Raw genomic sequence first — 13180 nt, forward strand, 5'->3', positions numbered from 1 at the left:
TTCCCTATTTCAGCAAAGGCTGATTGTTATTTTGCCAAACTCTCAAGAAACTAGATTGATATGCCTTCACAACAGTTTGCCATATTAAAGTTCATGTTTACTCAGATAAAACTTTTGCATGATGTCAATTTTTCTGATTAAAATGTTTCTCTACTTTATCATTAAAAGATACCACCACAGTAGTACATTTTTTCCTGAAAAACTGCACATTTTCCTGGACTCCTGTCTTACTAATTCTGGTTTTTCTGCCATACAAGGGATTTACATACTGTGTATTCATTCACACATACATATACATATAAGAGCTGCGGTGGTGCAGTGGTTAGAATGCAGTACTGCAGGTTATTTTTGCAGATCACTGGCTGCCAGCAGTTTGGCATTTCGGGTTTCACTGGCTCAAGGTTGACCCAGGCTTCCATCCTTCCCAGGTCGGTAAAATGAAGACCCAGATTGTTGGGGGAAATATGTAAACTGCTTAGAGAGGGCTGTAAAGCACTGTGTAGGGGTATGTAAGTCTAAGTGCTATTGCTATTCTGAAAATACTGCTTTGCATTTGGAGATATTTTTCATTAATACTTTTCATATACAACATCCTATCCAACATCTGATTAGAAAAGCTGTGTAAGAACATTATTCAGATGAGCAGATACACACTACAGTAACCAGGAACACCAGAAAAAGGAAATAGGCCGCCTATACAACATTTTACAACAAAGTGGATACCCAGGCAACTTTATTGAAAAGTGCCTGACTATCTAACCCACTATGGCACAACAAATGTGAGCTATGAAAAACATCTCAGAAATAATCAACAGATTATTACAACCACATGGCATCACTCTGGCACACAAACCAAACTCCCTTTTTACGATCCTGTAATCCAACGAAACCCTCAAAAACATCTTAAATAAACCAAAAGACTCAGCAGCCCTGGAAGGGGAAAAAAAACAGGAATCCTCTACTATATATAATGTAAGGAATGTTAACAGCTAATATGTAGGACTGGCAGAAGATTAGCAGAGCACATCCATTAACACCATCTAGAAGTCAGAAGACAGAATGAAAACTCCTTAATCTCACAATTTGTGGAGAGAATCATCTGGTTTCAACCGGGAAACTGTGAGCATCCTATACCAAACTATATCCAAAACACTAAATTCAAAAATTCCTGGAAGCTTGATATTCAGACAAAGAAATAAACCATATATACACATCACTCAAAAGAGATGATAAAAACCTAAGAAGGAAACAAGACCAGAAAACATTTCCTCCAATGGTCAACAATTAGATAAGTAGGGATTAACACTAGACAAAAAAAATCAAGCAGAAAACAATATCCTAATCAAGGAACTACTAAGCAGAAAATCAAGCCCCCACCAATACTGGCAGGAAAAATTACTATATATAAACAGGCATTAAGCCCACACTCACTAGCCCTGATGTTATCTAGTTGGGTTATGAGATCTCTGCAAGCAAACAGCCAAGCTCAGAAAGCACTAAAGACCCACTAAAGAGTGGTATTAGTACTTCACTTGATCTCAATTGTATCCCTCTGTTAATGCAATTTAGGATTGCATTAGCTTGTTTGGCGGCTGCTGCACATTGCTGGTTCATATTTAGCTGGTTGTCCACTAAGACTCCAAGATCCCTCTCACATGCCATCATATATAATGGTTGCAGCAAATTATCTGGGAACATCCTTAATTCACCTTATATTATTAGTTAGGTTTGAATTTTCTTTAAGCAGACAAATGTCCAAGATTCAATCTTACCTTGACATTGCAGGCCTGTTCCATAAGCCTTCTAGCATTTTCTTCAGCTCTGTACCTTTTAGGCAGCTGTACTCTAAAAAACTTTAAAGCTCCTTCAAAATCAGCTTGCAGAAGATCCTCTTTGGAAGTCTGCAAAGAAATATATTGGAGAACAGGTGTAATAGTGAATCAAAGGTGCTTTGCTCTATTTCATAAGCATTTATATAAGCATAAATCCAATCAGTGGAATAAGAAGGTAGATAACCGTATTTTATAAAAACAAGAAAATTACAGTTAGCATAATATAATACATCTTTATATTTCTATACTTTAAAAAAATTGAATGTGTCGGATATGTTCTCCACCCTGAGTTATTTGTAAAAATAATAAACTTGGAAAAAATACATATTTAAAAAGCTAGTAATGTTAAAATCATGCTGATAGCTTTTCTTTCTCAGATCTCTGAGAAAGAAGGTTTTGAAAGCTTCAGAAATGACAGAACAATGCAACAATTGTCTTCATGGTTAACAAACGTTCACTATGTATAAAGGTAAGAAATATACAAAAAAAAAACCACATTTGTAAACACATAAATCCTATAGCCAACATACCAAAATTAATATACAAAACCACAGATATGGACTAACTTGGAATATGGGTGTGTGGCCACTTTTTATATTAATGATTAAACAAAGTAAATTTGTTTTTGTGATAATTCCTCTTAAAAGAGTTAGTACTTCTAGAGTAAAAAGCAGAAATTTGTCAATATTCTCACTTCAGATATATGCGAAAAATACACACTCATCCCCATTCCCATTTTGTGATAAATATTTGTTTGAATTTTTATTTGGGAAATTAAAATGTGAACTCAATAAATTGTTCTTGCGCTCTCATTTTCACTATCTTACTGGGTTTAATTGAATCCCAGATCAGCTTCCTAAAAGATCTGACAAAGGACAGGCCTCATAGCCCTCCATTTTCTCCTTGTTCCTCAGTGATATACTGCAAATGTGGTTAGTATGTTGCAATGGAATTCTCTTTTACATACATGTAAGAATTATAGTTTTTTATTTTGTGTGTGATAGCATAAATGCTCACGCACATAAATTTAAGTATGTGTGTCTTACCAAACAGGAGGGTTATAAATGAATTCAAGTATTAGAACAGAATTTAACATACAATTATAAATTTTGGCTTTCCTAATGAGAAGCAGTTGACTTACAGCCACAATTGAGCCCAAAATTTCTATTGCTAAATGAGACAGTTATTAAGTGAGCTTTGCTCCATTTTATGAACTTTCTTGCCACAGTTGTTGAGTGAATCCCTGCAGTTAAGTTAGTAACATGGTTTTTAAGTGAATCTGGCTTCCCCATTGACTTTGCTTGTCAATAGGTCACAAAAGATGGTCACATGACATCTTTTGACACTGCAGCTGTCATAAATATGAACCAATAGCTAAGCATCTGAATTTTGATCACGTGACTGTGGGGATGCCACAAGAGTCATAGGCATGAAAAATGGTCATAAGTCACTTTTTTTCAGTGCCACTGTAACTTCAAACAGTCACTAAATGAATTGTTGTAAGTCAAAGACTATCTGTAAAGAGAGAAACTAACTCATACATTAAATCTTTCAAACTGAATATTGACACACATAAGACAGGGACATGGACGAAATCCCTCCTTGGCGGAATACCATCTGGATATGATGAGATAACAGTAGATGGAGATGTGAGAGAACCTGAAAGTATAAGGAGGTCTGGGTCGGGCAAGCATCATTAGAAGGAGATACAGTATATTAACAAAGAAAGCTTTGTGACCAGAATTCTTGGTCTAATAAACCAACTCCTGTTTCAGACATCATTACCAGATGGACAATAAAAACATATTGATTATATAATAGGAAAAAGAGAAAGGCGAACAATTAAGGGACTGCTAATAGGTGGATGAAAAGTTCATACAGGTTCCAAACTACCCTTTTTAAAAAACAATCTAAAGCAGTTAATATCTCTAGTATGTAACTGATTTAGTCCATTTAACTTATGCAAAAAGGAATCTAAGAAGCTGTAGAAAGAGGAAAGAGACACTGTGAATTGTGGAAGGAGAAAACTAGAAAAAATCTTCCAAAATATCAACGAGAAGCACCTTCAAGTAGCTTCTGAAACAAATTATCATGCTAGTTAACGAATGGTTTTGGGGAGGTAGGAGGAGTTTTGGGCAATAAGGTTAAAAAAATAATTGAAGCCAGATTTCCAACATCAAGCAAGAATAGACAATGCAAAATATCTTGAATAAGAATGTCAACAAATTGAAGGAACTAATGAATGAAATATGAAAAGCATATTTACAATCGGAGGAACATTTTAACTAGGTTAGGGCTACTCGAGTGTACAAGTTGTCCTTGCTTAACAACCAGTTACTTTCCATTAGAAGTTATGACACACATATACATACACAGAGCTACTTACAACTCCGTTTAGGGTTCTGATGCTCCCACCCCCATACACACAAGACACATAATTGCATTTTGGGCACATGGCAACCAGCTCGCATTTATAGCCATCTACAGTATTCCAGCATTTTTTGCAGGTTTCTGGGATTTACTTCTTGTTTCCTCCTCCAACAACAATAACAACAACAACAAATGCCCATTGAAGAAAATGGGGTTGCTTAAAAACCACACAGTTCATCTAATGACTGTGGCATTCACTTAACATTTGTGGCATTTGCTTAATGACCACCTCAAAAAAGTTGTAAAATCATAAGCAGTCACATGGTAACCTACTTAATGCATCAGCACACCTTTCAACCATAGTTCCGGGCTCAACTACAGTTGGAAGACAAGGGCTGTCTGTAATCATGGAAGAGATTTAACTAAAAGCAAATTAAGTTAAAGGAGATTAAAAGACCATTCTAAAACCCTTTGCAAACAAGATTACAGAAAACAGAAATATTTGCCAAATCAGCAAGCATTCCGAAAGCAATTCTTTTAGAAAGTGTGAGTTTATATAATAACAATAGATCAGATGAAATACAACAAACTACCTAAAATATTTGTTGAACTTTTAAAGATGCATGAATAAGGGCTGTAAATGCGAACACTCTATTCCAGCATATATGAAACAAGACTGTGTGGCTAGAATTTTCAAAAATTGTACATTATATAGTTATATAACAATGAAAAGAAATACAAGAGAAAATTCAAATTATTAAACATTTGCAATAATTGGCAAAAAATCTAATGAGAATACAGACATTCAGGCAGGCTGAAACTAAAGACAAGCCAATTATCAGAAAAGACAGAGGATCATGAAGTTAGATAGGTACAGATGAATAACAGAAATAGAACATAGAGTTGGAAGGGACTTTGGAGGTTATCTAGTCCAACCCCTGCTCGAGCAGGAAACCCTATACTATTTCAGATAAATGGCTGTCCCATCTCTTTTTGAAGGCCTCCAGCATTGAAGCACCCACAACTTCTGAAGGTAAACTATTCCACCAGTTAATTGTCCTCACTGTTAGGAAATTTCTCCTTAATCCCAGTTTGTTTCTCTCCTTGATTAGTTTCCATCCATAGTTTCTTGTTTTGCCTCCAGATGCTTTGGAAAATAGTTTGATTCATCTTTGTGGCAGCCCCTCAAATATCAGATCATAGATCATTTTATTTTTGCTTTGTAATTACATCATGCTAGAATGTGGAATGTGTTAAAACTACAGGGTGTATCAGATATGACAGGATGGTTCCTGAGTTCTCTCTGTGGAACACATATATCTTAACTTGAAGGTGCATTCAAAGAGGAGAGGGTCTTGAAAAGCAGGTTTGCTACTAGAAATGGATAAGTGGGCAGAGAAAAGAATACCTGAAGCTTGGTCCAATAGTGAGGGTACCAGGCCCACTGAAAAGGCGAAAGAGCTCTAGAGTTTCAAGTTTCAGGGAGTAGAGAAGAAAAAAAGGAAGGCTGTGCAGGATTGGAATAGTACGGGTAAAAAGACTTCAGTTACTGGGTTAGCAAGCATAGAAAAGCTCAGGAAAAGCAACAGTAGTCCCAGTAAGTCCAGCTGGCACGTTGGCCAGCAAAAGTTGGCAAGGGATCCAGGCAGTTGGCCAGGAGGTTTTGCTTGGCAGGATGCCTAGGAAAGAGGAACCTGGTACTAAGGAAGCTTCAGCCATAAGGCTGCCTAGTAGTAGAACCTTTGAGAAAACATAGAAGTTAGGTCAATGGCTGTAGTCAGGGCATGAGGAGTGAGAACAGCAACAGCGAGAAACAGTGGGGGTTTTGCCCAGCAATTTGGTTATAAACAGAATGCAATGAACAAGTGGCACTATAAATGGCACCATTACGCTAGGCCAGGTAGAAAGAAGAAAGAAGCTGTATGGGAGTCCAGTTAAACCTGGCTGGGATAATAGCAACACCTCAGTCAGGGTGGATACATCATCTCTATTCAACAATAGCATTAAGCACCACAGGTGTCAAAGAAGTTCCAGATGGGACAAAGAAGTTCAAAGAAGAATTGAACCTCAGGCGCATCTACGGCAATTGGACTCTGGGTAGGGATACATCAAGCAGCCTCAGAAATTCTTCTTTCCTAATACTCTCTCCTTCTCTCCATATTACATGCCAATAATGAAGAACTGAGCATTATTTTTAGCTCAAAATGGGTATGATAGAGTATAGGCTTCAATGGATAGTAAGTCCTGCAGGAAAAAAAAAATATTGCTACCAGCCTGCTTTCCATTGAGAAGCTATATACTGCATGGGCCAGAAAGAGGGCTGTGAAAATATCTACTGACCCCCCTCACATCTTGGGCATAAACTTCTTCCTTCTAAACAACGCTATAGGGCATTGCATGCTAAAACAACTGTACACAAGGGGAGTTTTCCTCCCATGCCATCACTCTGCTAAACAACTAATTCCCACAACACTATCAACTGCCTAGACTGTTATTACTATTAGCCATCTCATCCTTCCTATTATCTATTTCCTTATCTTCTTATAACTATAATTTTGTTGCTTATATTACTTGTTTTATTTAGTATCCTAGTAAGATTTGCTTATTTAGTATCCTATGACTATCACTAAGTGGTGTATCTTATGATTTCTGATGAATATATCTTATGATTATTATGATCATAATTTATCACTTGTTACACTGAAAGCTTATGCACCAGAGACAAATTCCTTGTGTGTCTGTTCACACTTGGCCAATAAAGAATTCTATTATATTCTATGTGATAGAAAAGTAAATGCATTAGTAATCCTACTGAGAAAAGCAGTCACAAACTTCAAAAACATCATGACAAGTAAGAAATTTTTATATTTCATGATCAGGATAGGGAACAGGATGAAGCAGATTGCTTCAATGTCTGGCTTTAGGTAGTTTGTAATCAAACCAAACTGCATTTCAGATATTTTCATCTGGTTGTTAAGTCTACAGTAGCAAAAATTCAGGAGGAGTCTGGCAGCATCTTTTCAGATTTACACTTTTCATTAAAAGGCATACATTTTTGTGAGCTTCAACAGATGTGTGAATTGACTAAACTAATATCTGATTAAACTTATTGCTCATGAAAGCTTATGTCTTTTAATAAAATGTGCTTGTTTGAAAAAGTACTACCAGATGGTTTGATCTGCACATGTTAGCAGCTGCTTTGCTCCAGATATAGAACAAAATGTGGTTGTTTTAAGGCAGAACGGCTGGGGTAGAGTAAGAGTGAGTGGGGGGAGCCTTCTTTGGTGATGGGTATGTATGGATATCATAGTGGGCGTGGCAGCTGAATGGATATATGGGGACGGGAGCATTTGGATCAAGGAAATTAGAAGTAGAAAGGCCAGTGAGATGTGTCAAATGAGATATCAGCTACAGTAGCTGAGGGGAGACAGGGCAGTAGGAAAAAAATGTGATGAGAATTCAGGAAGCATCAATATGATATACTGCACTAGGAGCCTGTTCCTTATTCTTAAGACCACTGAAATAAGAAACAGGTATAGAAAATAATATATGGGTGCTAAGAAAAGAATGGGAACAAAAGGTGATAAGAGGATATAAAGTAACAGAGATCATGCAAAAGAAATGGGTAAGTTTGGTGAGGTATTGCAGGCTTGTCCAACATTTCTAGTAAATTTCTTGTGGAATCCAGATTTTATTTTGATGTGGTTTGGCAGAACTTTGGGAACATTCATTCATTCATTCATTTGTTCCTTTATTTATTTATTTGTTGAATTTATATTGCTGCCTATTTGCCCATGGCAATTAGAGGCAGTTTACAGAATTTAAAACCATATTTAAAATAAAAACAATAAAAAACCATAATAGTCTGTTCCAAATTCAAACAAGAAAAAATATTTTACATTTTGTTCATGCGCCCAGTAATAAAGATAACAGTATCAGATAAATCATAGAAATCTAGTTTTATGTGCATTAGTATGCATTGCTTCAAATTTAAAGTATTAAGCTAGTTTTAATTTTTCTTAAATCCCCAAACAATTTTATACAATCTATAAAATTTGACAATGTTCCCAAACAGATTCATGGGATTATCTAATAGACTTTACATTTGACTAGATTTTATATATATAGAACTAATGGGGGGGTGTCAATAACTTATACAAAATTGTAGTAGTTAAAAGGCCAAGGAACAAAATTAAATTGCTAAAAAGAAATATATAATAGGAATCACTCAATAACTTATGTAAATTTAGAGAAACAACTCATTTCCTATTTGTATTTAGCTATTTGGTTTATGTTCTGCCTTTCATTCAGGATCTCAATGCAGTGCTCATGATTAGGTTCTTTCCTCCCATCATCCCTGCAACAACCCCATAAGGTAGAGTATCTGGCCCAAAGTTACCCAGTGAGCTTTTAGGCTTGATAGTAGACTAGAATCTGGCCTTTTTTCTCCTGATCCAACATTTTAATCATACTATACTCGTTCTTTTGGGTTGAGACAAACTGATCTTGTTAATTTATTACAAATGATTTGGATTTGGATTTGGTGTGATGAATGAAACTGATGAAAAAAATTACAAGATAAAATTAATGTGAAGGAATACAGCCATGAAAAAATTACATACACTGAAGAGTTATAATACATAGCTGTAATTGTGTGATATGGGATAAGATACTGAAAAATAGGAGTGAAAAATTGGAAAAAATTAAACCATGACGGGGGTCTGTTAAAAAAAGAAGCAAAAAAGAAAATTATAGTTTCATTATATAAATTCACATATGTGTCTGCATAACTCTGGTACCTCACCTAGAAAAGATGACAATAAAACAGTGTAGAGAATTTTAAATGTTAAAGACAAACCAATACATAAAAACATGAATATTGTGTCTTTTCAGTTATTGTTCATGACAATTAAATAGAACTACTATTTCCAAAGACAGCACACCTTTGCTTTAGCTAAATAGGAGATGTTGGTGACAAGTTGCAGAGAATAAAAGCCATCCTCAGTATGTTCTATAGACACCTACCGGAAATAGTATACCAGATCAAATGTTCCCTGAGCTCTCATCTGGATTTATATTTTTACTGTACAAAATTTTTGAGTATCCTTTATTAAGATTTATAAGGATGCCAAATTAAAAAAAAGGAACTAGCAATTTTTCTCTTATGTCAACAATACATACAATTTATTGAGGGACGCTATCGAAATAAATAGGGATGATCACTTACTGGTTATGGTAGTTGAACTGCTAAAGTTTAGCCACATACATATACTGCTTTTCTAGAGGCAGCAGTTAAAGCTTAACAGAGTCTTGGCCATTTTAAGGACAGGTTAATAGAGAAGAAACTCTGTTTTGGAACAGCTACAATCCAGGACTAAAAGGCACTGTATGAAATATATTGCTATGAAACCTAATTTTTTAAGGACATGTTGGATTATAAATTAGACAATGACAAATCTTGAGTCAGACAGATCATAATTTTAAAAATAATAGAAATGTTTTATCTTTTGATTTTGGTAATATTTATTCACTATAATGTTAAAATGTTTTGATGGTATTTTGCCAATTTATTAAATAAGCCGATGGACCAGAATAGTGCAAAGAATTGAAATTCAGATGCATCCAAAGAGTTTTAGGAGAAAGTTTGGTTACCTCAAAGTTGTATTTTTTGCTTGTCAAATAGGATCTCCATATTCATCACCAAATGAAGGACAAGAATATGCATACATATTTCAGAATCACAGTTCATTAACAATTATATTTTTATTATTTAATAAGACATTAAAACAGTGTAGAGTGTAGAGTGTACAGTGTTACTTTCATGCCAATATCCTTATTCTAGAATCCATCTCAGACATGATTGTTTGCTTAGGACATTAACAAAATTATCCTTTATATCTCAGTAGAAAGGCAGAATAAAAGGATGTTCCTCGGTTTTAATAGCAACAAGTCATACAACATGGTTTTTTTTTAAATGACATTAATTTAAAAATAACAGTACTTTTTTCCATGTTCATGCTTTTGAAAATTACATAATGGAGCATTAAAAAAATTAAAATCAGAGGTTCAGAACAGAGAAATAATGTTGGATTCACAAAATAACGGGCAATTCTTCCTTTCCACTATCTAAAATGGGCATAGCGATTTGGGACCAGAATACAAAGCTGCTCCAATCAGCATGACCAATAATGTAATATGGTGGGAGTTGTCCAAAATAACAGGGGGACACCACGTTGCCTATGCCTGGCTTCGAAGGAAGGTAGCTAAGTGCCATTGCTTCCCAACTCTAATGACTAAGAGAGACAGACCCTCTCAATGAACCACTAGATGAACTAGGTATGTGAAAGTAGACAGACAGTAGGCAAGAATGACAGATTTGCTAGACACCCATTTTTGCAAAACAAGGATCTCACCGCAAGAAGACGAGGCACAAACAGGCGATGCCCCATCCCCAGAAGTTCCAACACTCGACAAGCATACTCATTCACAAGCTTGCTTCTCTCATCGTGAATATCCTGGGTCCTTCTGATGGGTGGCGTTAGCTTGGGAGCTGGGGATGGGCAAGACACCCCTTCCTCCATCAGCAAAAAACTGCAAGTATCCAGAATGAGAAATGCTGTCTTCTTAAGCCACAGTTTTCCACTACAGTATTATGGGAGCCAGATTTAGATCTCTTAGAAACAAATGCATTTATTGTCCACAACACAGACAACCAAGTATAATATCAAAAAAAATCCCCAAGAAAACATGTTTGGAGGAAGCACAGAAGAAGCCGGTATTCCAAAGTACAGCTGCAAATATAAGCTGAAGACTTGGATTTAAAAATGCCTGAAAAAAAAAGAGAAAAATGGCAGAGAATGATGCAGAAAAAAAAGGGCTGCAATGGCCCAGCTTGCCTGGAAGTGCGTGTAAGTACAAGGAGGAGAGGCAGAAAGAGCAAAAAGCCCAGACTGGTTGTAAAGCTGCAAAGAAAAAAAGGATGAGCTCATTGCAATCCCTGATTCGTGACAAGCGTGGTTAGGCGTCTGCTGCTGCTGCCGCCTCTCTCTGTGAATCGGTAATGAAGTGATAGAAAAGGCGGGGGAGGGGGGGAGGGAAAGGCGGAGGCAGCTGAATGAGCATGCAGAGGATGCCTCAGAGGAGAATGCTGTCATAAGAAGCCAATGGCGAGCGACCCTCCAAATCCGCCTTCTTTCCCTATATGTTAACTCCACAGCTGCCCAGGACACGGACAACCTTGTTGTCTCTTGCTTAGGAGAGCCAGGCTGAAATTCAACCATAATACTAACCCTGATAGAATAAAGGCTTTCAAATCAAGATTTAATCCTGCCTAGACATATGGAATAGAGAAATAGGGAAGGAAAACTTGTCAGTCCCACCCAGATTGCTGCATGAATGGAAGACAGATGGAAAAATAGAACAGCCAAATGCTAAAACTGTGAAATGTCTGCAATTTGTGCTGTTTGTGCAACACAAATTATACTTTTCAGGACAAACAGCTTTATTTAGGTAAAATTTCAGAAATTCACAAAGACCAGTCTAAATGTACCAAATAAGCATTAAACAATATTAAATGGGGGATGTAACTGAAAATGTGTTTGACACAAAAGTAAAACATATACAGTACAACATAGAAATCAGTTTTGCATGTACATGTACTTGAGGGATATTTGTTATTTGATATTGTCTGCAAAAAAAACTTTCCACTGACTTTTTCCCTTCAATGATCTAATCCATTCTTCGTATATGGTATATATATCGCCATGTCATTTTATGCATTCTACAAATGCATGAACCATTTAGGATTGTCCTGCTACTGCTTTCAGGGTGCCTAAGGCCAAATCAAATCTCTCTGCTGCTTGACCGAGATTCTGCCCAACTTGTTTACATAAGCAATAGCAATAGCACTTTAGACTTATATACCAGTTCACAGCCCCCTCGAAAAGGTTTACAGAGTCACTCACCAATCTGGGTCCTCATTTTACCCACCTTGGAAGGACGGAAGGCTGAGTTGACCTTCAGCCTGATAAGATTCAAACTGCCAAATTGCAGGCAGGCAGCAGAAGTAGCCTGCAGTACTGCATTCTAACCACTGCACCACGATGGCTCTTACTTACATTAGCTATCATTCAGATTGAAACATCCAACATTTTCAGTGACATCTGAAAACTTTCTGGTTTGGTGTAAAAGATGCTGAGCAATGAATTAATTCCCCAGTTGCCTAGGAAATTATGGACACATGACTTAAAATGTTGTTTCTAGGCTACATGCTGGACTCCAGGCACTTTGGACACATGCGGGATGAGTAGTCCAACAAACAAATGAAAAACAGGACAGGGAAGCACCCTTATATAATATATATGACTACAATATAACTTGGGATCAGTGTCAATGAAGATTCTCAGTCCTCCAGGTAAAGTTATCTGAAAGTTCAGTCATGGAAACTGGACTTCTTTTCTTGTTGGTTGGAAATATTTTGCTACTATCCAAGTAGACTTTTCAGCCAGTCTGAAGAAGCTACTTGGGATAAGCAATGAAATGTTTCAAACCAACAAGAAAAGAAGTCCAGTTGCCATGACTCAACTTCCAGGCGTAAATAAAGCATACTTGTAGTTCTCACTGAGGCTATGATCAGCTACTGATGGACTAAGTTGAGGTATCAATGTATTTTGTCAGCCCAAACACAATAGAATCTTCATAATAAGAATCTAATGCTTAATTCTCAGATTTGCATGATGACATACCTACAATAACATATCCACAATAGAGGACATAGAGATTACTTGATATCTGAGAGGATGGTAACAACTGAAACTTTGTGGGAGAAAAAATTACTGTAGCAGTTATTCCTCCCTGCCCTTCCACCCAAAATGAACTACCCAGAAGAATGCGTTTACAGGTAGTCCTCCACTTATAATTGTAATGGAGCCTGCCCATTAACAGCAATAGTCATGATGGTTGTAAATCAGGCCATCCAT

The 13180-nt window shown here is 36.5% G+C and overlaps 1 protein-coding gene across 1 annotated transcript in view; it reads right to left on the reverse strand.

Annotated features, from left to right (window-relative positions):
* The window catches only part of RABGAP1L (RAB GTPase activating protein 1 like), a 169612-nt gene that overhangs the window by 38524 nt on the left and 117908 nt on the right, over positions 1–13180 (reverse strand). Inside the window, exon 18 of the mRNA XM_026703343.2 lies at positions 1773–1901. Within this exon, the coding sequence (XP_026559128.2) occupies positions 1773–1901 (129 nt within the window). The remainder of the gene's footprint in view (positions 1–1772; positions 1902–13180) is intronic.

Source organism: Pseudonaja textilis, chromosome 3 (genome assembly GCF_049901715.1).
Source record: "Pseudonaja textilis isolate UNSWEBS1 chromosome 3, rPseTex1.2, whole genome shotgun sequence".
Classification (NCBI taxonomy): Eukaryota; Metazoa; Chordata; class Lepidosauria; order Squamata; family Elapidae; genus Pseudonaja; species Pseudonaja textilis.